The 23,496-nt window shown below is 46.0% G+C and overlaps 2 protein-coding genes and 2 long non-coding RNA genes across 4 annotated transcripts in view; all 4 read right to left on the bottom strand.

The window, feature by feature from the left end:
* The window catches only part of ephx4 (epoxide hydrolase 4), an 11,576-nt gene extending 9,822 nt beyond the window's left edge, over nucleotides 1-1,754 (bottom strand). Inside the window, exons 1-2 of the mRNA XM_056603744.1 lie at nucleotides 1,373-1,754; nucleotides 45-130 (exon numbers count right to left, since the gene is read on the bottom strand). Coding sequence (XP_056459719.1) covers nucleotides 45-130; nucleotides 1,373-1,618 — 332 coding nt within the window. The 5' untranslated portion in view covers nucleotides 1,619-1,754. The remainder of the gene's footprint in view (nucleotides 1-44; nucleotides 131-1,372) is intronic.
* Nucleotides 1,755-1,990: 236 nt separating this feature from the next.
* LOC130393540 (NLR family CARD domain-containing protein 3-like) lies at nucleotides 1,991-10,423 on the bottom strand. Its single transcript, XM_056604215.1, has 8 exons — nucleotides 10,399-10,423; nucleotides 9,238-9,408; nucleotides 6,513-7,949; nucleotides 6,122-6,461; nucleotides 5,382-5,555; nucleotides 4,951-5,124; nucleotides 4,738-4,774; nucleotides 1,991-2,053 (listed from the first exon to the last, which is right to left on the bottom strand). Exons 1-8 carry the CDS (start codon nucleotides 10,421-10,423, stop codon nucleotides 1,991-1,993), a joined length of 2,421 nt encoding a protein of 806 aa, XP_056460190.1.
* Nucleotides 10,424-15,224: 4,801 nt separating this feature from the next.
* On the bottom strand, nucleotides 15,225-16,620 carry LOC130393154 (uncharacterized). Its single transcript, XR_008897089.1, has 3 exons — nucleotides 16,581-16,620; nucleotides 16,162-16,238; nucleotides 15,225-15,939 (listed from the first exon to the last, which is right to left on the bottom strand). It is a non-coding gene; the product is annotated as an uncharacterized LOC130393154 (long non-coding RNA).
* Nucleotides 16,621-16,764: 144 nt separating this feature from the next.
* On the bottom strand, nucleotides 16,765-18,502 carry LOC130393153 (uncharacterized). The gene is made up of 5 exons (XR_008897088.1): nucleotides 18,290-18,502; nucleotides 18,113-18,195; nucleotides 17,859-17,959; nucleotides 17,652-17,722; nucleotides 16,765-17,429 (listed from the first exon to the last, which is right to left on the bottom strand). It is a non-coding gene; the product is annotated as an uncharacterized LOC130393153 (long non-coding RNA).
* Between the last annotated feature and the right edge of the window lie 4,994 nt (nucleotides 18,503-23,496).

Here is a 23,496-nt window from a genome sequence, read left to right as displayed (position 1 = left end):
TGATGACGACTCGAGAGCTTCTCTGCGTGTGACCTTTGACCTACCAGAACTCTGGGAAGCCGTGGAGGAACAGCATGAGGGGTTTCCCCCGTTCACCAGCCGCCACATAGTGGAACCTCAGACCGGACTCCTGCAGAGAGAGAGAGAGGGTTAGAGAGAGAGAGTGAGAGAGAGAGGGTTAGAGAGAGGGTTAGAGAGAGGGTTAGAGAGAGAGGGTGAGAGAGAGAGGGTTAGAGAGAGGGTTTAGAGAGAGGGTTAGAGAGAGAGAGGTTAGAGAGAGAGAGAGAGAGGGTTAGAGAGAGAGAGAGAGAGAGAGAGAGAGAGAGAGAGAGAGAGAAAGAGAAAGAGAAAGAGAGAGAGAGAGAGAGAGGGTTAGAGAGAGAGAGAGAGAGAGAGAGAGAGAGAGAGAGAGAGAGAGAGAGAGAGAGAGAGAGAGAGAGAGAGAGAGAGGGCTAGAGAGAGAGAGGGTTAGAGCGAGAGAGAGAGCGAGAGAGAGGGTTAGAGCGAGAGAGAGAGAGAGAGAGAAAGAGAGAGAGAGAGAGAGAGAGAGAGAGAGAGAGAGAGAGAGAGAGAGAGAGAGAGAGAGCTAGACAGATAGGGACAGAGAGGGAGAGAAAAAGAGAGAGAGGGAGAGGTTCTATCGTATCAGTTCTATATTGTAGGTTCTATCATATCAGTACTATACTGTAGGTTTTATCGTGTCAGTTCTATACTGTAGGTTCTATTGTATCGGCTCTATACTGCTTGCAGTGTCCCTCAGCGCGGCCGGAGACCAGACGTGCTCTGAGTATCAATCTCCCCCAGCACACACACACACACACACACACACACACACACACACACACACACACACACACACACACACACACACACACACACACACACACACACACACACACACACACACACACACACACACACACCTCCATACCAAGAGGCTGTCCTACACACAGCCTCAGTCCCTTCAGTATCACGTCTCCAGCCTATCACATACCTTTTCCCTAACATAGCATAACGTGTCTTACCTTTATCCTAACATAACATAACATAACGTGTCTTATCTTTATCACAACATAACATAACGTTACCTTTATCCTAACATAACGCGTCTTACCTTTATCCTAACGTAACGTGTCTTATCTTTGCCCTAACATAGCATAACATAAACTTTCTCCTTACATAACCTGTCTTACCTTTATAACGTTACCTTTTTCCTAACAGAACATAACATTACCTTTACCCTATAATAACGTGTCTTTATTGTGTCCTACAATAACATAACGTTACCTTTATCCTAACATAACATAGCATAATGTTACCTTAACCCTATCATAACGTGCCTTACCTTTGTCCTAACATAACTTAAGGTTACCTTTATCCGGACGTAGCAGTGGGTCCCGAGCGACGTGTCGTTGAGGCAGGCCGGCGGGGGGTCGCCCCGGACGCCCCACTGGAAGGTGCCGCTGGGTCTGAGCAGGACGCTCCACCAGAGGCGCAGCAGGGCGGCGGCGGCGCACAGCAGGGAGGCGCCGTAGACCAGGGACCAGTAGCCCAGCGCCCGCACCCGGAGCGGCAGGCTGCTGAGGAACGACACCAGGTTGGGGACGACCCTGGCCATCTTTACATTGCAAAAATAAATAAATAATAATAATCCTAAATCGACGGAGGTCCGGTTGTCAGATCGGGTATAGCTGGTGGTTCTACCCGGGGAACGGGCTGCTATTGTGGGGTGGGAGTGGTCGTGGTGTCGGCGAAACGGGCTGACGGTGGATGAACACGACCGTCTGCATGGGATGATGTCGGGGAGTGATGGAGAGACGGAGGAGGAGGAGGAGAGGATGCACGCCTGCGTGGATGGAGGAGGGATGCTGGGGGGAGGGGGGCAATTTGGGAGAACGAGAGCAAACCACACACACCACACAATAACCAGTCCACCTGGCGGTGTCTCCTATAACAACCAGTCCACCGCCGCGGTCTCTGTGCGTCTCCGTCACCCTGATCCTGTTGGCCAGAAGTTGAACTGCACCGAGGTGGATTCACCGCCCCCTAGTGGCTGCACACGCAATAACAGAGTCCTAAAACATGGCTTTACAATCGGCCTCATGTCTTGCTATTGACTCTTTTATCAGACGCGTTCATCCAAAGCTACTCAGTGAATACAGTCACGTAGGCGCTGGATGTATGGTGCTGTGGCCGGGTGCTGCAGCACTCCCTGCTGGCTGAGAGGAGAAACGCCTCTGAAAAAATATTGTCGTTAATATTATTACATTTCTGATTGATATATGAATGTTAAGGCACTAACTAAGCATAATATAGTGTTAACACACGAGAACATTCAGTGGATCCACTGAGTTGTTTACCTCCATTATGCTTTATTAACCAGTAAAACAGAAAAAGAGCCCCTTACATGAACACAATAAACACAAGGGCTCAAACAATAGAAGCAGCAGACATTAATTATCATACACAGGTCTTCACATATCTTTAATAACTGAACATGTTCTGCTGATTTGTTGTTCCCAACAGAACACAAGGAATCAGTTTAAAGTGATTCACAACATGATCTAGCTTTTCATAGAGAACACATACATTATAAATACAAGAATAAATCTGCTTTAAATCAGGTTCCATGTTTTTCTTATCAAAATATAAACTGATATCAGAGATATCAGAGGAAATACAAATTATTGTAGCATAAAAAAATATTGATTTACCATCAACAGATATTTCAAATTAAAAAATTTAAAAAGTACAATGGTAAAACCTGCTTAGTTAACCTGATGGAAGATCTTAAAAGTCTCTTCTTTTCGTGTTTCATGCCAAACTTTTCAGCAGCTCAATAAAATTGAGCATTTGGCGGATATTTGAGCATGTCTAACCCAGTGGCATCAATAGGCTGTATTAATCTGGGCTAAAGCCCCGGATATTATTTAATTAGCCCTGAATATAATGTTGGGGTAAAAAAAAATATATATATTTATAAGTAGCCTAGTCCAGATAGTCCTTCTGGCCGGAGAATAAACAGTTAAAAAACATAACCAGACTGTTTACCACCTCAAGTGGTAAATTAATCTATCCTATCCCCAGTCAGATCCTCATATACATATATTATATAAAAAAAAAAATATATATATATATATATATACATAGCCTATACATACATGTAGGGTTAATGCATTATCCCTTACATACGCCGACCATTATCGGGAAAATAAGCCCCAACAGGACAAACAGGACTCCGACGCTCAGCGGAGGTGTCTTGCTTCGCCCTGAAGGGGCTTATTTTCGATAATGACCGGCGGCGTTCTATACATTATCCCGCTTATTACACGGCTTCTTGCCAAAACAAAAAAATAACTTCACATGGTGTGTCTTTTTACAATTTATTTGTTACCATCAGCATTCGTAGTGCTGATCAGCTGAGAAATAGTCTGCCAAAGACGTCGACGACGCTTAATGAGTGATACCAAAGACGTCGTTGGAGGCAAAAAGTCCTTTGTTTTCCTCGACAGTGGTCAATTATACTCAGCAACCGGTGAATTATCAAATATAATTCACAGCCGGAAGTTGTGAAGGACCCATGCAAGTGAACGGAGCGTTCCATGGTGTTGAGAAGACCCGTGTAATAAATATATATAAGGTCTGTCTCACTTGAATTAATTTTACTCTGTAATAATTTGAATGGAACTTTAGATGTTTGGGGATAAGCAGCACAGCAGTCAGGTAGCTATTTAAAGCTATGATTAACTGCGTATTTTGTTGATTCAGGTAAAGCATTCTGAAAAATGTGCATGCACAATAAAGCATACAAAAAAAATTGCGGCGCGCTACGCACGCATTTCTGTTTTCCCTCTGGGCTATGCCCCGGATGTTTATGAAACCTAGAAAAAACCCTGGTCCAACCTATCATAAACGTTCTTATTTATTTTTATTCCTTGGGAAACTTCTTAGTTTTACTGAAGCAAAGCCACCCCCTAACCAAAACGCAGGGCGGAGTTCCTCCTGGGTGAAGGTGTCCTGGAAGGTGTGGATGTGTTTCAGTGTGTCTGAGGACCCTCCTTCACCTGGGGACACTCTGTAGAAGGACAGAGTGCCAGCAGGCCGGTCCAGATACACTCCTACTGTGTGAGTGTCAGCATGGCCGAAACATCGGAATAATCCTTGATATGAGATTGAGGCATGGTAACCCTCACCATCACAATAAAGTCTCCAGGACTTGCTGTCATCACCCTCTCCTCTCCTTGTGATTCTTTTCTTTGTCACTCCAATCTCAACACATCCTTCCCACTTTACCTCCCAGTAACAGCGGTCAGAAAAACACCCTCTACACAACACTGGGTCTTCAGAGATGTGTCTCCTGTCTCTTGGTGCCGCACGTCTGCCCGACGAACCGACCCGCACCCGCCGGTGGGAATGCGGCCTAACCCGCTTCACCTCCCTGTTGTGCATCACCTTTCTGTTGCCCTTGGACAGAAAGAGGTTTTTGTGGGCTGATCTTGGGTCCAGTGTGAGTTCACAGGCATCTACCGGGAGAACAAGACATGATGAGCTGCTGAACACCGAATCGCACTGATGAGGTCGTCAAATAGGAGTCATTTAGATAAAGTGGAAGTGATGTGTATCAGCAGGTTTTCTCCCTTCCCCACAGAGGAGATGTTTGTGTGTGAGTGTGTAGTCTTTACATCCATGGCAGGTGTAAGTTTGTATCAAACTAAAGAAACACTTACACTTCTTTACACCTGATTTCAGCCTCCACACACCACCGTGCTCCACACTGGGGGGGAAACAAAGTGAGAGCAGCATGTTGAAACATTCACCTTCATCATCTTCTGTCTAATCACTTTATACACAACATGAGTAACAGCTGCCTCTTCAAACCACTTCATCTAGCAGTGGCATGTATCCTTGAAGGAGACTTTGTTCCTGAGCGGTGAGCTATCCTCTCCATACCTGAGAGTGTCCAGTCTCCAGAGTGGATCCTCCAGTCCAGCAGAGAGCAGCGCAGCTCCTGAGTCTCCTGGGTGATTGTAGCTCAGGTCCAGCTCTTTCAGATGGGAGGGGTTAGAGCTCAGAGCTGAGGCCAGAGAAGCACAGCCCTTCTTTGTGATCAGGCAGCCAGACAAGCTGCACGCACGCACGCACGCACGCACGCACGCACGCACGCACACACACACACACACGCACACACACACACACACACACACACACACACACACACACACACACACACACACACACACACACACACACACACACACACACACACACACACACACACACACACACACACACACACACACACACACGGGTGTGAATGATTGATTTTATGGATGTGAATCTGTTAAATGTCTTCTGATATGTAACTTGTAGTGTAAACTCACCTGAGAGATTCCAGTGTACAGTGTGGACTCCCCAGTCCAGCAGAGAGCAGCTTCACTCCTGAATCCGTCAGATCATTGGTACTCAGGTCCAGCTCTCTCAGACTAGAGGAGGTGGAGCTGAGAACTGAGGCCAGAGCTTCACAGCATCTCTCTGACAGATGACAGTCATTCAGCCTTAACACAAAATAAACAGAACATATTAGGAACTGTGTTTAAAATAACTTATATCTTTGACTTTTAACATAATGAAAGACTTTTGTTGAAACTATTTAGCGTTAAATGTTTTAGTTTATCTAATATTTAAAAAAATTTGATCCTTAAATGCTGATTATTTATTTGGTGTCAAATGTTAAATTGTTGTTTAGTAGTGTTTGAAAACGTTTTCTTTTGCAATATTTGTTCAATATTGCAGTATTAAATTTATTGTGTAATGTGTATTGTAATACATGTTATTAGTGAACCTACAGAGATGCTTTGTTTATTGAATTATAATACTCTAGTGTTATATATATTGTGTTGAGTGTATTGTATTATGTTATTAGTGGACATACGTCGTATAGTGATGTTTTGCATGTTATTCTAACTTTTGTATTCTAGTATTATGTATATTGTGTTGTGTGTATTGTAATATATGTTACTAGTGAACCTACAGAGATTTTTTTTTTATTACTTTAACTTTTAAATTCTAGTATTATGTATATTATGTGGTGTATTGTAATACATTTTATTAGTGAACCTACAGAGATGTTTTGGAGGCTTTGACCACTGGTAGTAGCCTCAGAAGACCGTCCTCTGAAGCAGAATATTTCTTCAGGTCAAACACGTCCAGCTCCTCTTCTGATGACAGTAAGATGAAGACCAGAGCTGACCACTGAGCAGGAGATAGTGTTCTTCTGGAGAGACTTCCTAATGTCAGAAGATGTTGGATCTCCTCCACTAGAGAATGGTCGTTCAACTCAGTCAGACAGTGGATCAGATTGATGCTTCTCTCTGGAGAGAGGTCTCCATTCATCTTCTCCTTGATATAACAGACTGTTTGTTGATTTATCTGTGAGCTACTTCCTGTCAGTGCCAGCAGACCTTGTTTTATCCAAGGGGTCAGTGATATCATTCCTGTCCTTCCCAGCAGACCTCGTAGTAGATTCTGATTGGTCTCCAGAGAGAGGCCCAGGAGGAAGCGGAGGAACAAGTCCAGGTGTCCGTTCTCACTCTGTAAGGCCTTGTCCACAGCACTCTGGTAGAGGGTGAGTGTATCTTTCCTGGAGGTTGGTGGTTCCTCTGAGAGCAGATTGACACCAGTATTGATCAAGGACTGGGAAACATGAAAGGCAGCCAGAAACTCCTGGATGCTCAGATGGACAAAGCAGAACACTTTGTCCTGGTACAGCCCACACTCCTCTTTAAAGATCTGGGTGAACACTCCTGAGTACACTGAGGCTCTTCTGACATCGATGCCACACTCTGTCAGGTCTTCCTCATAGAAGATCAGTTTGCCTTTCTCCAGCTGGTCAAAAGCCAGTTTTCCCAGAGAAACAATGATCTCCCTTCCTTCTGAACTCCAGTGTGGATCTGTTTCAGCTCTCCCATGGTACTTCCTGTCCCCCTGTATGGACTGAACCCTCAGAAAGTTAATGTACATCTGAGTCTTGGGAATATTTTTTCTTCTCTGGGATGTTTTGAAGAAGTCCTCCAGAACTGTAGCAGTGATCCAACAGAAGACTGGGATGTGACACATGATGTGGAGGCTTCGTGATATCTTGATGTGGGAGATGATTGTCCTGGCCAGATTCTCCTCCCTGAATCTCTTCCTGAAGTACTCCTCCTTCTGTGGGTCGGTGAACCCCCTCACCTCTGTTACCATGCCAACATACTTAGCAGGGATCTGATTTGCTGCCGCAGGGCGTGTGGTTATCCAGATGCGAGCAGAGGGAAGCAGGTCGCTCCTGATGAGGTTTGTCAGCAGCACGTCCACCGAGGTGGACTCTGTGACATCAGTCAAGATCGGGTTCCTCTGGAAGTCCAGAGGAAGTCGACACTCATCCAGTCCATCCAAGATGAAGACAACTTGGAACTGGTCATATCTGCAGATTCCTGCTGCTTTGGTTGCATTAAAGAAGTGATGAAGAAGTTCCACCAAGCTAAACTCTTTCTCTCTCACTAAATTCAGCTCTCTGAAAGTGAACAGAAATGTAAAGTGTATGTCGTGGTTGGCTTTGCCTTCAGACCAGTCCAGAGTGAACTTGTGCGTTAAGACGGTCTTACCAATGCCGGCCACTCCAGTTGTCATTATTGTTCTGATTGGTTGATCTTTTCCAGGTAAGAGTTTAAAGATGTCTTCACATTTGATTGGTGTTATCTCCTTAGCTGGTTTCCTGGAAGCTGTTTCAATTAGTCTGACCTCATGTTCCTTGTTGACTTCTCCACTGCCTCTCTCTGTGATGAAGAGCTCTGTGTAGAAGTCATTCAGAGGTGTTGAATGTCCTGCTTTAGCGATTCCCTCAAACATACACCTGAACTTCTCCTTCAAATGAGACTTGATGTTATGTTGGCACTCGACAGCAGCCGATCCTATTTGAGGAATCAACAGAAGACATCAGTTCGTGGAAGGTGACCTAATTGGACACATATTTCCTCTTAAATGATCAACTTCATGATTTTTAGAGGCTTCATTATTTGTGGTCGGAGAAGCCAGTCGTGAAAAGGACTGCATGTTACAGATTCAAAATGTTCAGGTTAATTCTGTTATTTACACAGCGATATCATTGGTCTAATGATAGTATTAAATGATGGTGAATCAGTCAGTACGTTTACATGCACATCTTAATCCGATTACAGCCACAGTTCGACTATGCTTCTTAATTGGACAATCGCAATTGTCTGAGTTTACATGGCGGTGAGAAAATCGATTCATTAGCCAAAGCACGTCATACCCCGGTACGATAGGTGGCGCTGTACCAAATTCAACTAGTGATAACCCTATGGGGTCTTGAACTATAACCATCAAGTGAAATGAGCCTGAAATAACAGGGCATTTTCTTTTAAATTGAATCCAAAATCATATGTAATATGTCTCATATCGGAAACTTTGGTTGGCTTTTATTTTGGAACTCCACATCAGAATGTTCTGAAACCTTTTGCGTGACCCCATGGGGTCGTGAACTATAACCCTGAAGTGAAATGAGCCTGGAATGACAGGGAATTTTCTTTTAAATTGAATCCAAATTCATATGTAATGTGTCTCATATTGGAAACTTTGGTTGGCTTTTATTTTGAAACTCCACATCAGAATGTTCTGAAACTTCTTAGGTGACCCTATGGGATCTTGAACTATAACCATCAAGTAAAATGAGCCTGAAATAACAGGGCATTTTCTTTTAAATAGAATCCAAAATCATATGTGATATGTTTCACATTGGATATCTTGGTTGGCTTTTATTTTGAAACTCCACATCAGAATGTTCTGAAACTTCTTAGGTGACCCTATGGGATCTTGAACTATAACCATCAAGTGAAATGAGTCTGAAATAACAGGGCATTTTCTTTTAAATCGAATCCAAAATCATATGTGATATGTTTCACATTGGATATCTTGGTTGGCTTTTATTTTGAAACTCCACATCAGAATGTTCTGAAACTACTTGGGTGACCCTATGGGGTCGTGACCTATAACCATGAAGTGAGATGAGCCTGAAATAACAGGGCATTTTATTTTAAATTGAATCCAAAATCATATGTAATATGTCTCATATTGGAGATTTTGAACTAATCATGTCGATATCGCTGCGTTGTCTCTGTCTTGACAACGCAGCAACACCTCTAATCAACACCTCTATCCTAAGAAATGTAGAAATCTCACCGTAGTGTGAAGGGGGCGGGGCTTGGCATTGGCTCCAGACAGTGGGGCGGGGCTCGGCGTCGGCTGCAGACAGGGGGGCGGGGCTTGGCGTTGGCTGCAGACAGGGGGGCGGGGCTTGGCATCGGCTGTAGACAGGGAGGCGGGGCGGCTCAAGCGGGGAACCCGACCCAGCTGTTGGAGGTGAGCGAGGAAGATGTTGTGCTGACAGTGAGGTGGGGTCCTGCTTCGTAAACCTCAGTGTTAGTAGCCAGAGACGTTGCGTCACTCATTTTGTTAAGATAAGATATGATTCTATTCTGGCTTTCAAAATAAATATCTCGTCTGTTTTCAAAATAATAGTCTCTTACCGCCCCCTAGTGTGTCGGCCAGTTCCTCCTGGTTCATCTCCATCAGACACAGCTTTGTGATGTCCACCACTCCCTCTATGGCGCGCCTCCTCTGCTCCTCGTTCTTACCATCCACCTCCTCCCCCTCCCTCTGAAGCTCTGAGCATTGTGGGTAATCTGGGAAGAGATCCCTCCAGAGCTTCTTCAGTTCCTTGTCTAGAAAAGCGTGTGCGTTCTCCTCAGCTCTCTGGAACAGAACAAACATCAAGGAGAACTTTACTCTGAACTAACTGAGACATCAGAAGCATCTGTCCTGGATCACATCCTGCTGGTCTGAAGAGGGAAGCCTGGAGACTATGAGCTCCACAAGAGGCTCTTTCTAATGTTCAGGTAGAGCTCGAGTCAAATGTCTTGGTGGACATTTACACACCTTGATCCGCTCTGTTTGATGCTGCTGTAAAGACTGAGCACTGGTAACCTTTGACCTCTCCTGGTGACTGTGGAGAACACACACACACGCACGCAAAAACTCACAAGATCTATCATATTTATAAATATACAGATATACTTTTTATCTTCTGTTATACAACACAGTTTATTCACTGCACATCAGTTCACATCAGTGCGTTTAGTCCAGCGTATGACTCCTGGTTTTAGAGCTCCCTCTAGAGGTGGAGAAGGGGATGACAGTGTGTGCTACCTGAGACCACAGGTGTAACACCTACAAGCCAGGCCGTCATTGAGCGAGGTGTGAAGAAATATGAAGTTCATCAACTGAATCTACGTATGGAATATGCATTATTCAGACAGACAGACAGTGAGATCCTCTTCCTACCTCTTAGCTTTCCTCTGGCGGCCATGTTCCCCAGACAGAGGGGTTTTAGAGGTAGGACCCCCCTCTTCTCTCCCCTCATCCATAGCAGACTGGACACCTGGACACAGACACAACTGTCTAACCCCTACCTGCTCCTTAATGACCTGTCTCTGTACTGTCTAACCCCTACCTGCTCCTTAATGACCTGTCTCTGTACTGTCTAACCCCTACCTGCTCCTTAATGACCCGTCTCTGTACTGTCTAACCCCTACCTGCTCCTTAATGACCCGTCTCTGTACGGTCTAACCCCTACCTGCTCCTTAATGACCCGTCTCTGTACTGTCTAACCCCTACCTGCTCCTTAATCACCTGTCTCTGTACTGTCTAAACCCTACCTGCTCCTTAATGACCCGTCTCTGTACTGTCTAACCCCTGCCTGCTCCTTAATGAACTGTCTCTGTACTGTCTAACCCCTACCTGCTCCTTAATGACCTGTCTCTGTACTGTCTAACCCCTACCTGCTCCTTAATGACCTGTCTCTGTACTGTCTAACCCCTACCTGCTCCTTAATGACCAGTCTCTGTACTGTCTAACCCCTACCTGCTCCTTAATGACCCGTCTCTGTACTGTCTAACCCCTACCTGCTCCTTAATGACCTGTCTCTGTACTGTCTAACCCCTACCTGCTCCTTAATGACCTGTCTCTGTACTGTCTAACCCCTACCTGCTCCTTAATGACCCGTCTCTGTACTGTCTAACCCCTGCCTGCTCCTTAATGAACTGTCTCTGTACGGTCTAACCCCTACCTGCTCCTTAATGACCTGTCTCTGTACTGTCTAACCCCTACCTGCTCCTTAATGACCTGTCTCTGTACTGTCTAACCCCTACCTGCTCCTTAATGACCTGTCTCTGTACTGTCTAACCCCTACCTGCTCCTTAATGACCCGTCTCTGTACTGTCTAACCCCTACCTGCTCCTTAATGACCTGTCTCTGTACTGTCTAACCCCTACCTGCTCCTTAATGACCTGTCTCTGTACTGTCTAACCCCTACCTGCTCCTTAATGACCTGTCTCTGTACTGTCTAACCCCTACCTGCTCCTTAATGACCTGTCTCTGTACTGTCTAACCCCTACCTGCTCCTTAATGACCCGTCTCTGTACTGTCTAACCCCTACCTGCTCCTTAATGACCTGTCTCTGTACTGTCTAACCCCTACCTGCTCCTTAATGACCTGTCTACTATCTAACCCCTACCTGCTCCTTAATGACCTTCCTCTGAACCGCCAAACCCCTACCTACTCTTTAATTACCTGTATCTGAATTAACTTTCAGTCACTTTAGATAAAGAATCTGCAAAATCATTCAATAGTAAATTTGACAAATAGCCAGAAAACAGAAAACAAACCATCGACCTACTGATAAGATTCAAAGTAATGCATATTTATGATATATCACGGATCAGAGTGGACTACAGTACCTTAGCCTTCTTCCTGCTGGGATGAAGACAGCCACACCAGACCCTCGGACTCATTACTAGGAAATTAGGAACCAACCAGTTGGACCAGTTCCCCTCCCAGTTCATAGTCCTCTCAGACTAAGCTCCTATTGGCTGCTGTTCCATGACCTCACTCAGTTATGATTTTCACTTCATTAAAATATGAACGATGGACAGAGAGCTCTGATGTCTACAAGCTCAGGCAGAGAAAAACAGACACATGATAGTTCAGACAGCATGTAGAGACACCCAGTGACTGATGAACCCCTTCTTCACCGTAGAACCAACAGGAGCGCAATCAACGAGCAGATTAATACAGTTGAAACGTGTTTCCTGAAACTATAGATCATTTTCTCAAGTCTGCACACAAATTAGAGCAAAAGGTCAACTTTTGCCAATACAACACAAATCTTTTGTAAAATGCATTTAGGCATTAAAACCATGTTCCCTGTTCTCCACACTGACTGCTAAAAAATACAGTCGATGTGTTTGGGCCTCATGAGGTCATGTGACATATCCAAGTTTATTACACAGTGGAAACATTTTACATTCTCCTTTTTTGTACTTTTGTACTTCTTTACTGGGGTCCAAAATTTTTCACAATTTACGAGTTACCATGAAACTAAACAGTAAATATATCATCCTAAAAATAGGGAATTTGCTGGGTAAACCAAACAATTACCACAATAAGGGATACTGTTCACACACTCGACTGTGTTGAGCTAGAATCAACACAGCAGAGTGTGTGAACAGTTCACTTGTTGTAATTTAGTCTGAACATCTAAATTGTGAGTCTTCTTGTTGGCTTGGTTTCTTCCTGTGCGTCTTCTTCTCCAGCCTACCCCACCCTTTATAGACTTGCATTCAGCACACAAACCTTGAGTCTCATTAAAATCAGTCCAGTGTACTGTGTACCAATTCACCATTCAAGGTTCAGATTCTTTATTGTCCCGTGCCATGTGCAGCAGTACAGATCTCTGGTTCCGGCTCCTCGGCCAAGCAGCAGCAGACAAGTTATAACGTCTATATTATAAAACACAATATAAGCAAATATAAATCTCTATAGAAATAGAACAGCAGCCGAATTTTTTTGAATAAGAGCAATGGTGCAATGTGCAATGCAGCTGCATGCTGCACATGTTCCTCTGGTGTCGCATGAATGAAATATAGAAACGTTATTGATCCAGAACTTGTTAAGAAAGGATGACAAAATAATCAAGGGTGAATATAGTAACAGAAAGGATGAAAGCCACCATTGGGTGATATTCATTTTTCAAGCCAATCCCCAAAACATTGAGGTTCATGATCCAACCGTCAAAAAAGGCGAATCTTATAACGTGTCCAATGAGCTGCTGCGCCATCATGTGCCACAGGGGGGCAGCACTCGACTGCAAATCACGTTTCCTCCATTTTCTTATCCATTAACCTGAGATGACCAAGGCTACTAGGGATGTCTGATTAATTACCATCATTTCAAACATGAACAAAGAAAGTATAATCCTACTCGGGATGTTTGAGTTAGATCAATTACCACTCATTTCAATATATTGACCAATTTATATATTTATACCTATTTAGACAGTTATTTATTTCAAAGCCATATTTAGCAATTACATTTTCAATCAGTTCACAATATAAATGTAAATGTAGTGTTTACAAGTTTGTAGTAGCAGTAATTAAGACTTGACCTTTATTAGCAATATGGAAGTTAGATAATGTATTAATATGAAGATTACGTGAACATTAAATATATATCATGCAAATTATTCTATTACAGGAGTTTAGTTTGAGATTAGCAAAATTAAATGACCGAATAAATAACTACCCCAAACATGCGGAAAAAGTTAAAAAGGATTTAATTCACAAAAACCATTGGCAGACCTTCACACAGATTTTGTACAAAAAAAAAAAGCACACGAAACCATTTTCCCAATAAATATTTTCAAAATGTTGAAATCATTCAGAAAGGGAAGAGGTATGAGTAAAGCCAGTTCTCCCTTACCAGCTCTGTCCCTGACTCTAAACCCTGACTCTGAACCCTAACACTGAACCCTCTGAGGGCAAAAAGACACTCCTTCAGAGTAAAGGCTCAAGAAGACACTCCTTCAGAGTAAAGGTTCAAAAAGACACTCCGTCAGAGTAAAGGTTGAAAAAGACACTCCTTCAGTGTAAAGGCTCAAGAAGACACTCCTTCAGAGTAAAGGCTCAAGAAGACACTCCTTCAGAGTAAAGGTTCAAGAAGACACTCCTTCAGAGTAAAGGTTCGAACCCTGGAGAAGGAAGAGCAACAGGAAAGAGTAGAGAGGAAAGTGAAGTTGTGAGGTTAGTTAGTGAGGTGAGTAAGTGACAGACGTGTGGGAAAGGCGTGTGGAAGCACACGGGTACATGTGGTGTTAAAAGGTTAAGGAGGTCATTGATCCATCAGCCTCAGACTGCAGACTTGAAGGAGCTCAGCAGTTCTTGAGGACGAGGCTCAGATGAGATGAGGAGACGGGACCAGCAGGATGTGAGCATCAGGTGGGTTCAGCTCTGCCCCGGCCCAAACAGGATCAGGTGGGCTCAGCTCAGGCTGGTCTGCCCCGGACCAAACAGGATTCCATCAGCGTCCTAAAACAACAGAGGACATGGATCATGGATTATGCATTATGTTCATTATTTGAACCAAAGGGACTTCATTAAGGAGCAGGCAGGCTTTAGGGCACCTTGCTCAAGGATTCATCAATGTATTCTGAAGACTTGGGCGTTAAACCCACCACCGTTTGGCTTAGAGTTGAACACCCAATCCCGTACCCGATACGAGTCCACTAAGTTCAGTAAATGCGAACGTACCAGGAATCCTTGTTGGTAGAGTCCTGGTCGTCCTCCACCAGCTCCTCCAGCCATTGATTCCTGGTCTGGTTATGAACACAGTTAGGTCTCAGTTTTAAATCACCTGGGGACACAACACCTCCCACCTTCTGCATCTGAGGTCCACTTGTAAAATGGAGGCCAACATTTAAACTGCCTTCTATTCAACAAAGGCTACAAATAGATGTTTTGAGTGATGCATCAACTACGGTACTAGTGACAAATGGCTGACATGACCCTATGACGTTACCCCAGTATGAAGGACCTCATTATACAGCTTGGGCCCAGAACCATCATCTGAAGATAAAACCCTCCTCCAGTGACCAGCCCCCATAAGATCCCAGGGGTTTCAGTGTTCAGATGAACGTGGTGAAGGTTACCCTCTGGTCCGCCAGCAGCGAGGCCTCCGGTCCTCCAGCACCCCAGCCTCCAGCAGCCCAGCCTCCAGCCTCCGGTCCTCCACCAGCCCAGCCTCCAGCCTCCGGTCCTCCAGCCTCCGGCCCTCCAGCCTCCGGCCCTCCAGCCTCCGGCCCTCCAGCCTCCGGCCCAGCATAGCACAGAAAAACATTTCCTTAATACATTTTTCTAAATGGTGTAACCATTCAGAAAGCAAATGAATACGTTTGAGTGAAAATCAATTGTCCTAACCAGCTCTGTCCCTGACTCTAAACCCTGACTCTGAACCCTAACACTGAACCCTCTGAGGGCAAAAGACACTCCTTCAGAGTAAAGGCTCAAGAAGACACTCCTTCAGAGTAAAGGTTCAAGAAGACACTCCGTCAGAGTAAAGGTTCAAGAAGACACTCCTTCAGAGTAAAGGTTCAAGAAGACACTCCTTCAGAGTAAAGGTTCAAGAAGACACTCCTTCAGAGTAATGGTTCGAACCCTGGAGAAGGAAGAGCAACAGGAAGGAGTAGAGAGGAAAGTGAAGTTGTGAGGTTAGTTAGTGAGGTGAGTAAGTGACAGACGTGTGGGAAAGGCGTGTGGAAGCACACGGGTACATGTGGTGTTAAAAGGTTAAGGAGGTCATTCATCAATCAGCCTCAGACTGCAGACTTGAAGGAGCTCAGCAGTTCTTGAGGACGAGGCTCAGATGAGATGAGGAGACGGGACCAGCAGGATGTGAGCATCAGGTGGGTTCAGCTCTGCCCCAGACCAAACAGGATCAGGTGGGCTCAGCTCAGGCTGGTCTGCCCGGACCAAACAGGATTCCATCAGCGTCCTAAAACAACAGAGGACATGGATCATGGATTATGCATTATGTTCATTATTTGAACCAAAGGGACTTCATTATGGAGCAGGCAGGCTTTAGGGCACCTTGCTCAAGGATTCATCAATGTATTCTGAAGACTTGGGGGTTGAACCCGCCACCATTTGGCTGAGAGTTGAACACCCAATCCCGTACCCGATACGAGTCCACTAAGTTCAGTAAATGCGAACGTACCAGGAATCCTTGTTGGTAGAGTCCTGGTCGTCCTCCACCAGCTCCTCCAGCAGCTCCTCCAGCCATTGATTCCTGGTCTGTTTATGAACACAGTTAGGTCTCAGTTTTAAATCACCTGGGGACACAACACCTCCCACCATCTGCATCTGAGGTCCACTTGTAAAATGGAGGCCAACATTTAAACTGCCTTCTATTCAACAAAGGCTACAAATAGATGTTTTGAGTGATGCATCAACTACGGTCATAACGGCACTAGTGACAAATGGCTGACATGACCCTATGACGTAACCCCAGTATGAAGGACCTCATTATACAGCTTGGGCCCAGAACCATCATCTGAAGATAAAACCCTCCTCCAGTGACCAGCCCCCATAAGATCCCAGGGATTTCAGTGTTCAGATGAACGTGGTGAAGGTTACCCTCTGGTCCGCCAGCAGCGAGGCCTCCGGTCCGCCAGCAGCGAGGCCTCCGGTCCTCCAGCAGCCCAGCCTCCAGCAGCCCAGCCTCCAGCCTCCGGTCCTCCAGCCTCCGGTCCTCCAGCCTCCGGTCCTCCAGCCTCCGGTCCTCCAGCCTCCGGTCCTCCAGCCTCCGGTCCTCCAGCCTCCGGTCCTCCAGCCTCCGGTCCTCCAGCCTCCGGTCCTCCAGCCTCCGGTCCAGCATAGCACAGAAAAACATTTCCTTAATACATTTTTCTAAATGGTGTAACCATTCAGAAAGCAAACGAATAAGTTTGAGTGAAAATCAATTGTCCTAACCAGCTCTGTCCCTGACTCTAAACCCTGACTCTGAACCCTAACACTGAACCCTCTGAGGGAAAAAAGATACTCCTTCAGAGTAAAGGCTCAAGAAGACACTCCTTCAGAGTAAAGGTTCAAGAAGACACTCCTTCAGAGTAAAGGTTCAAGAAGACACTCCTTCAGAGTAAAGGTTCGAACCCTGGAGAAGGAAGAGCAACAGGAAGGAGTAGAGAGGAAAGTGAAGTTGTGAGGTTAGTTAGTGAGGTGAGTAAGTGACAGACATGTGGGAAAGGCGAGTGGAAGCACACGGGTACATGTGGTGTTAAAAAGGAGTTCATTCATCCATCAGCCTCAGACTGTGGACTTGAAGGAGCTCAGCAGTTCTTGAGGACGAGGCTCAGATGAGATGAGGAGACGGGACCAGCAGGATGTGAGCATCAGGTGGGTTCAGCTCTGCCCCAGACCAAACAGGATCAGGTGGGCTCAGCTCAGGCTGGTCTGCCCCAGACCAAACAGGATTCCATCAGCGTCCTAAAACAACAGAGGACATGGATCATGGATTATGCATTATGTTCATTATTTGAACCAAAGGGACTTCATTAAGGAGCAGGCAGGCTTTAGGGCACCTTGCTCAAGGATTCATCAATGTATTCTGAAGACTTGGGCGTTAAACCCACCACCGTTTGGCTGAGAGTTGAACACCCAATCCCGTACCCGATACTAGTCCACTAAGTTCAGTAAATGCAAACGTACCAGGAATCCTTGTTGGTAGAGTCCTGGTCGTCCTCAGGAGTCCCAGCTCTCCTCAGCCACAGAGTCCTGGTCTGGAACAAACACAGTGGAAGATAGACTCCAACGTCTGTTAACCAATAGCTGCAGTTTGTCACAACGTCTGGTAACACCAGTAGTTTGGCCTGTAAACGGCAACAAGTTCAGTTGACGCAAACTATAAAGGAATACTTGTTTGTAGACTCCTAGTCTTCAGGATTCACCGTCCGGATGTTTGGCTTCTCCGTCAGTCCTCCAGAGATTCCTGGTCTGGTTACAGACGTAGCTTCACTCTAATGTAAGGTCACAAACACAGGAGTAGTTTGGCTCTAATGTAAGGTCACAAACACAGGAGTAGTTTGGCTCTAATGTAAGATAACACAGAAGTTTGTCTGGCCTGGTAACAGACAGCAGTAGTTTGCTCTGTACAGTTTATGCAAACGTACCAGGTATCCCTGTTGGTAGAGTCCTGGTCGTCCTCAGGAGTCCCAGCTCCTCCAGCAGCTCTCCTCAGCCACAGAGTCCTGGTCTGGAACAAACACAGCAGGGGTCAGGCTCCATTGTCTGGTAACAAAGGTGTAGTTGTCTGGTAAAGTAACCACTAGTTTTGATGGCAGCAGTACCCTACTGGAGGTGGCAGTGAGAGTGACGATCACTTCAGTGTCACCCGGCAGCTCCTCCACCAGGCAGGGCCTCCGTCAGCTCCTCCACCAGCTCCTCCATCAGGCAGGCCCTCCATCAGCTCCTCCACCAGGCAGGCCCTCCCCCAGCTCCTCCACCAGGCAGGGCCTCCGTCAGCTCCTCCACCAGCTCCTCCACCAGGCAGGCCCTCCAACAGCTCCTCCACCAGGCAGGCCCTCCATCAGCTCCTCCACCAGGCAGGCCCTCCACCAGCTCCTCCACCAGGCAGGGCCACCATCAGCTCCTCCACCAGCTCCTCCACCAGGCAGGCCCACCATCAGCTCCTCCACCAGGCAGGGCCTCCGTCAGCTCCTCCGTCAGCCATGGATTCCTGGTCTGGTTATAAACACCGCTGGGTCTCAGCGGCTGGTAAAACATTTGTAAAATGAAAGCCAGCGTCTATAGTTCCTTCATATCAACAAAGTCGAGAAAATGTTTAGCAATGCATCAACGATGGTCCCAACAGCACAAATGGCTCATATGCCTCTAGGTATCCCCAGTATGAAGGACCTCATATGACTCTAGGTATCCCCAGTATGAAGGACCTCATATGACTCTAGGTATCCCCAGGATGAAGGACCTCATATGACTCTAGGTATCCCCAGGATGAAGGACCTCATATGACTCTAGGTATCCCCAGGATGAAGGACCTCATATCACAGAAGAGAATTCAAATCTGAAGATGAGAAAAACCCTTCTACAATAACCAGACCTAAAAAGACCCCGGGGGTTTAGTGTTTCAGTTTAACCTGGTGATGGTTACCCGCTGGTCTGGTGATGGTTACCCTCTGGTCTGGTGATGGTTACCCGCTGGTCTGGTGATGGTTACCCGCTGGTCCGGTGATGGTTACCCTCTGGTCTGGTGATGGTTACCCTCTGGTCTGGTGATGGTTACCCTCTGGTCTGGTGATGGCTACCCTCTGGTCCGGTGATGGCTACCCTCTGGTCCGGTGCTGCAAGCCTCCATCTCTGGTGGTCCCCAGTGCCTCCGGTCCCTCCAGCCTCCGGTCCCTCCTGGCCTCCGGTCCCTCCTGGCCTCCGGTCCCTCCTGGCCTCCGGTCCCTCCTGGCCTCCGGTCCCTCCAGCCTCCGGTCCCTCCTGGCACCACACGCCTCAGATCCCTCCAGCCTCTCCATGCAGGGGCTGCATTCCTCCAGCCTCATCCTCTGCTCCGCCCGGGTGCATCCATAGGCCCCTGGAAACACCACACAGCCCCTTTTTGATTTACTGAACATATAAAACAGTCACCCATTCATAAAGAAGACTCACGTTAGATCACATGATAAAACTACAATGACCAGTGGTGGGAAGTGATGTCGCCACTATTAAGGCAGTTCTCTTCTGAAAGCCTCCTCAGTCCTTCCTCCTTTGATGAAGTCACTTCACTTTTCAAAGTTAGAAAATGTGATCTGTGGTACTTTATAATCAGTCACTACTCACTAATCATTGAGCTTTACAACATGGTTTAATAGACCAAATGTCTAACCCTGACAATTAACTTAACTAATGTTCGCTACACAAGAAATTAGCACATATATATTAACAAACTTTTTGACTCTTCTGAACAGTTAGTCCACTTATTTATCAAGGAATTTAACTCTTATTTTTTTTATTTATGAAGCTTAGAAAAGACTACAGAGATAATCCTGACTTCCTAACAAGTGGCAGCCTGTTTCAGGAATGAAGAAAGCAGTCCACAAGTTGAAACCAGAAACCCAATAAGTGGTTCAGCCCATGCATTGGAACAGACCCGGGAGGACTTTACTCCTGCCCCAGAGCACTGACCTGTTCTGGAGAGCTTCTTTGGGAGGAGGTGGAGGTCCGTCTCTGGGTGGGGAGGCAGACACCTTGTGACAAACTAAATGTTAGCATTTTAACCTTGAAAAGTTTAACATGATGGACGGACGGCCATTGCCTTAGCTGTTGGATACTATCCAGTTAGTAAGTCATCACTTAAGTATGGAGTAAAGATTATGTAACTAGCTTCTGTGGCAATTAATCAAAGACCAGATATTTAGAAGGTATCAAAAAACACTAAGCACTATGAATATTAAATCACACAGTAAAATGATGATACTTAGCCATATCGAGGTGAGGAGTTGTATGGAAGAAATGCCAAATAGTTTCTCCTTCAAATGAAATGCAGCCTTCACTGGTGGTCACTCAGAAATTGGCCCGCAAGTAGAACGCCGTTTTGTATGCAGCGAGAATCCGTCGACGTGGTTAAAATACGGCACAATTATCGGTACGATTGTGGAGAAACGCAAAACGTATTGGACCCCGTACAGGTCGGTATGTAGTATGAACGGTCAGAAGAAAGTAATTTGAGATAAAAGGTCAAAAACGCCAGATGCCGACCGAGAGTTTGTTGCCGACAAGGTTACGCAAATGCAAATCCAGAACGTACTGCCAGATGCCCCAACTGGAAACCTTCTTGAGTGAAGGTTACATAAATACAAAACCAGAACGTACTGCCAGATGCCCCAACTGGAAACCTTCTTGAGTGAAGGCTACATAAATACAAAACCAGAACGTACTGCCAGATGCCCTCATGTGACTCAACGCCCAACTAACTGCCAAATCCTTAAGGTCGTCAACACTAGAATGTTCACTATCAACCATTTTGAGACTAAATTAAGTGACAATATTAGACTCAATTATGTCCTGCAGTGGATCTCCAGCATAGGAAGATGCGCATACACGGTACTCTGTATCCACTCTGCATTAAAGGTTCACCAGCAGCCTAAATCTCCTACCTACCAGCGACTATCCTCTGCAGGATGAACAAAACCTTCCCGGCGGGAAGCACAAACCGTCCGACTGGAACCGAACATTCCAGCCGGAACCAACCCAGCAAAGGAACGTAACCAGCGCCTCACCTTGAGCTGAGCGAAGGACGATCCCGAAGTCCAGCGATGATCTTCTCATAAAAATACAGCCAACAGACTTACCTTGAGGCGATCGGTTTGTTGCTGTTGGTCATTACTGCTACTCATTATACCTCTACATTGCTAAGCACCCAGTGTGTAAAAGTAACCAAGTCAAAACGCTCAAAGCCGTAAGAAAAAACAGAACTACCATGAACGAACCACAATAGCTATGAATCGCTAAGTTAACTGACAGAGCCAACCATAACCCTGCAATATTACCCTGAACTAACCACATCAACATACAGGATACGCATATCATGGCAAAAAATACAGAGGTCAGGTTAAAAGGAGTGTGAGAAGATTCTCTCAAACGCAAAAGGACTGCACGTAAAATGAGACCCAATTCCTGAACTCCTAACAATCTTCATGATTTAAAGATGCACCCTACTGATGGAGGTGTGGTCTGAGTGAGCAGATGCAAGCTGGGATACAGAGCTGTCTGGGGTCAACAGTTCTGTAGATGCGCCCCTCAGGAGAAACCAAGTGTTGGAGAATCTGTCGTGACGTCAACTACATGAGCTGGAATATCCTTTGAGATGGCCACTGTGATTTCCAAAGGAAAAAGACCAGGAGGGAGATGTGCGTGTTCTTCCTCTCAGCCAGTAGAACTCCTCCAAGGTCTTCATCAGAGAACCATGGAACAAATTGCAATGTTCCCCTCCATACATCTCGATGCCCCAGTGAAGGTTTCCTCACATCGTCAGCCGAAGAAGGGTAGAACTTCTGCTAGAAGCGTGCCCTAGTTGGAATAGTTCACAGATTGGTTCTGATTTAAGTGAACCCTTCTCCCAGGTTCAGCTAGCCCGGTACGAAACGATACAGTTCAGCCAGGGAAGAATCATCTGAGAGCGAGAGCACACAAGACACGATCCACAGCGCTCCCCGTCCATCCAGCCAGGTAGGAAGAGCCGCCTCACTACAGCTCTGAAGGTCATCTTGAATATCCATTTGGGCCGTTATCCAACTTCGGACTCCCTGTGGAATGCCTTCAGGTGTCCATCCACTAGAGTTTCCGATTGGTGAAGTCCGAGTTTGAAGTCACTGATCTGAACCCGCCGTTTATGTCCAGTCTTTAGATTTGATTCCAATCCGAGACTCGTCTTCCTGCCCAGTGTGTTGGATCTCGTAACAGTGCATCGCTACAGGCTCTTATGTCCACTGCACTCCTCATTATCCGTCAATCTGTTTGGATTTCATTGACCATTCTAATCCCCCACCCCACACAATCAGACAGACCCCCTCATGGACATTTTACCGATCAAGGCAACACACACACACACACACCCCTATAATTGCTTTCAGGCCTGGTGGTACGCACCAATAAAGCGGAAAAAGGCTGATCGACCATTTTAGTTATTGAACAGGGAACACTCGCATTTATTATAACATCCATCAAAACTATTAATCCTCTAAATACGTGGATATTTTGGCAGGTCGGAGCATCGTCTCCACTGCCCTGTAAAGTGGAGACTTCATCGGCATAGTCGCATCGCGGCTATTGACGTTTAACGCGTGGACTTAATATTTCAGGGCGACGCGATGAGTTTGTTTCCAATGCAGCCGAGGAGAGGACGGCGAGACTCGCTCTCGTTAGTTTACGTTTTGGGGTTTGAGATGAATGCGCTCTCAATCCCGTGATTTAAGGGACGGTTAGCGATGGGTCGCGCATCAATGTAACGCAATTATTCATATTGTTTTTTTATGTTTTGGCCTGTACAATCATAGGTGAAACACTGCACACACACACACACACACACACACACACACACACACACACACACACACACACACACACACACACACACACACACACACACACACACACACACACACACACACACACACACACACACACACACACACACACACACACCAGGTGGAACCCAGGCCCACATTGGTCATGGATTTTGCAGGGGTCTCCAAAAGGTGTCCGGGTGATTTAATGTGTGGCATCTTTGTTTCCTGAATGAGGATCCTTGACAGATGGAAACAGTGCAGCTTTATTGAGCTTCAGGACAGGACTCTAGGAGAGAGGAGGAGAAGGTCATCTATTCAGGAGACAACCCAGTGGTGGGCCATAGCTCTTGAGGAGCAGGATGCTCCATCGTCAGCAGGCTGAGGACTCTGCTGGACCAGGTGGAGGCTCTCTGTGGACGGTGTTTTGTTCACTCCAACCCCCGAGATGGAAGCCTCTCAGGCTGAACTGCACAGTGATGGGT

Source organism: Gadus chalcogrammus, chromosome 12 (assembly GCF_026213295.1).
Source record: "Gadus chalcogrammus isolate NIFS_2021 chromosome 12, NIFS_Gcha_1.0, whole genome shotgun sequence".
NCBI lineage: Eukaryota > Metazoa > Chordata > Actinopteri > Gadiformes > Gadidae > Gadus > Gadus chalcogrammus.
Note: the sequence above shows the minus strand (reverse complement) of the source record. Positions and strands in the feature narration are given on the sequence as shown.

Excerpts from the sequence above, each read along its gene's own strand:
- LOC130393540 (XM_056604215.1), bottom strand. The coding sequence starts at position 10,423 with ATGGCCGCCAGAGGAAAGCTAAGAG. Across the intron at positions 5,556-6,121 it reads AAAGCCTCCAAAACATCTCT|GCTGAATGACTGTCATCTGT; the intron begins GTAGGTTCACTA and ends TTTTGTGTTAAG. Across the intron at positions 2,054-4,737 it reads TGTGGAGGCTGAAATCAGGT|CCACTAGGGGGCGGTGAATC; the intron begins GTAAAGAAGTGT and ends TTGCGTGTGCAG.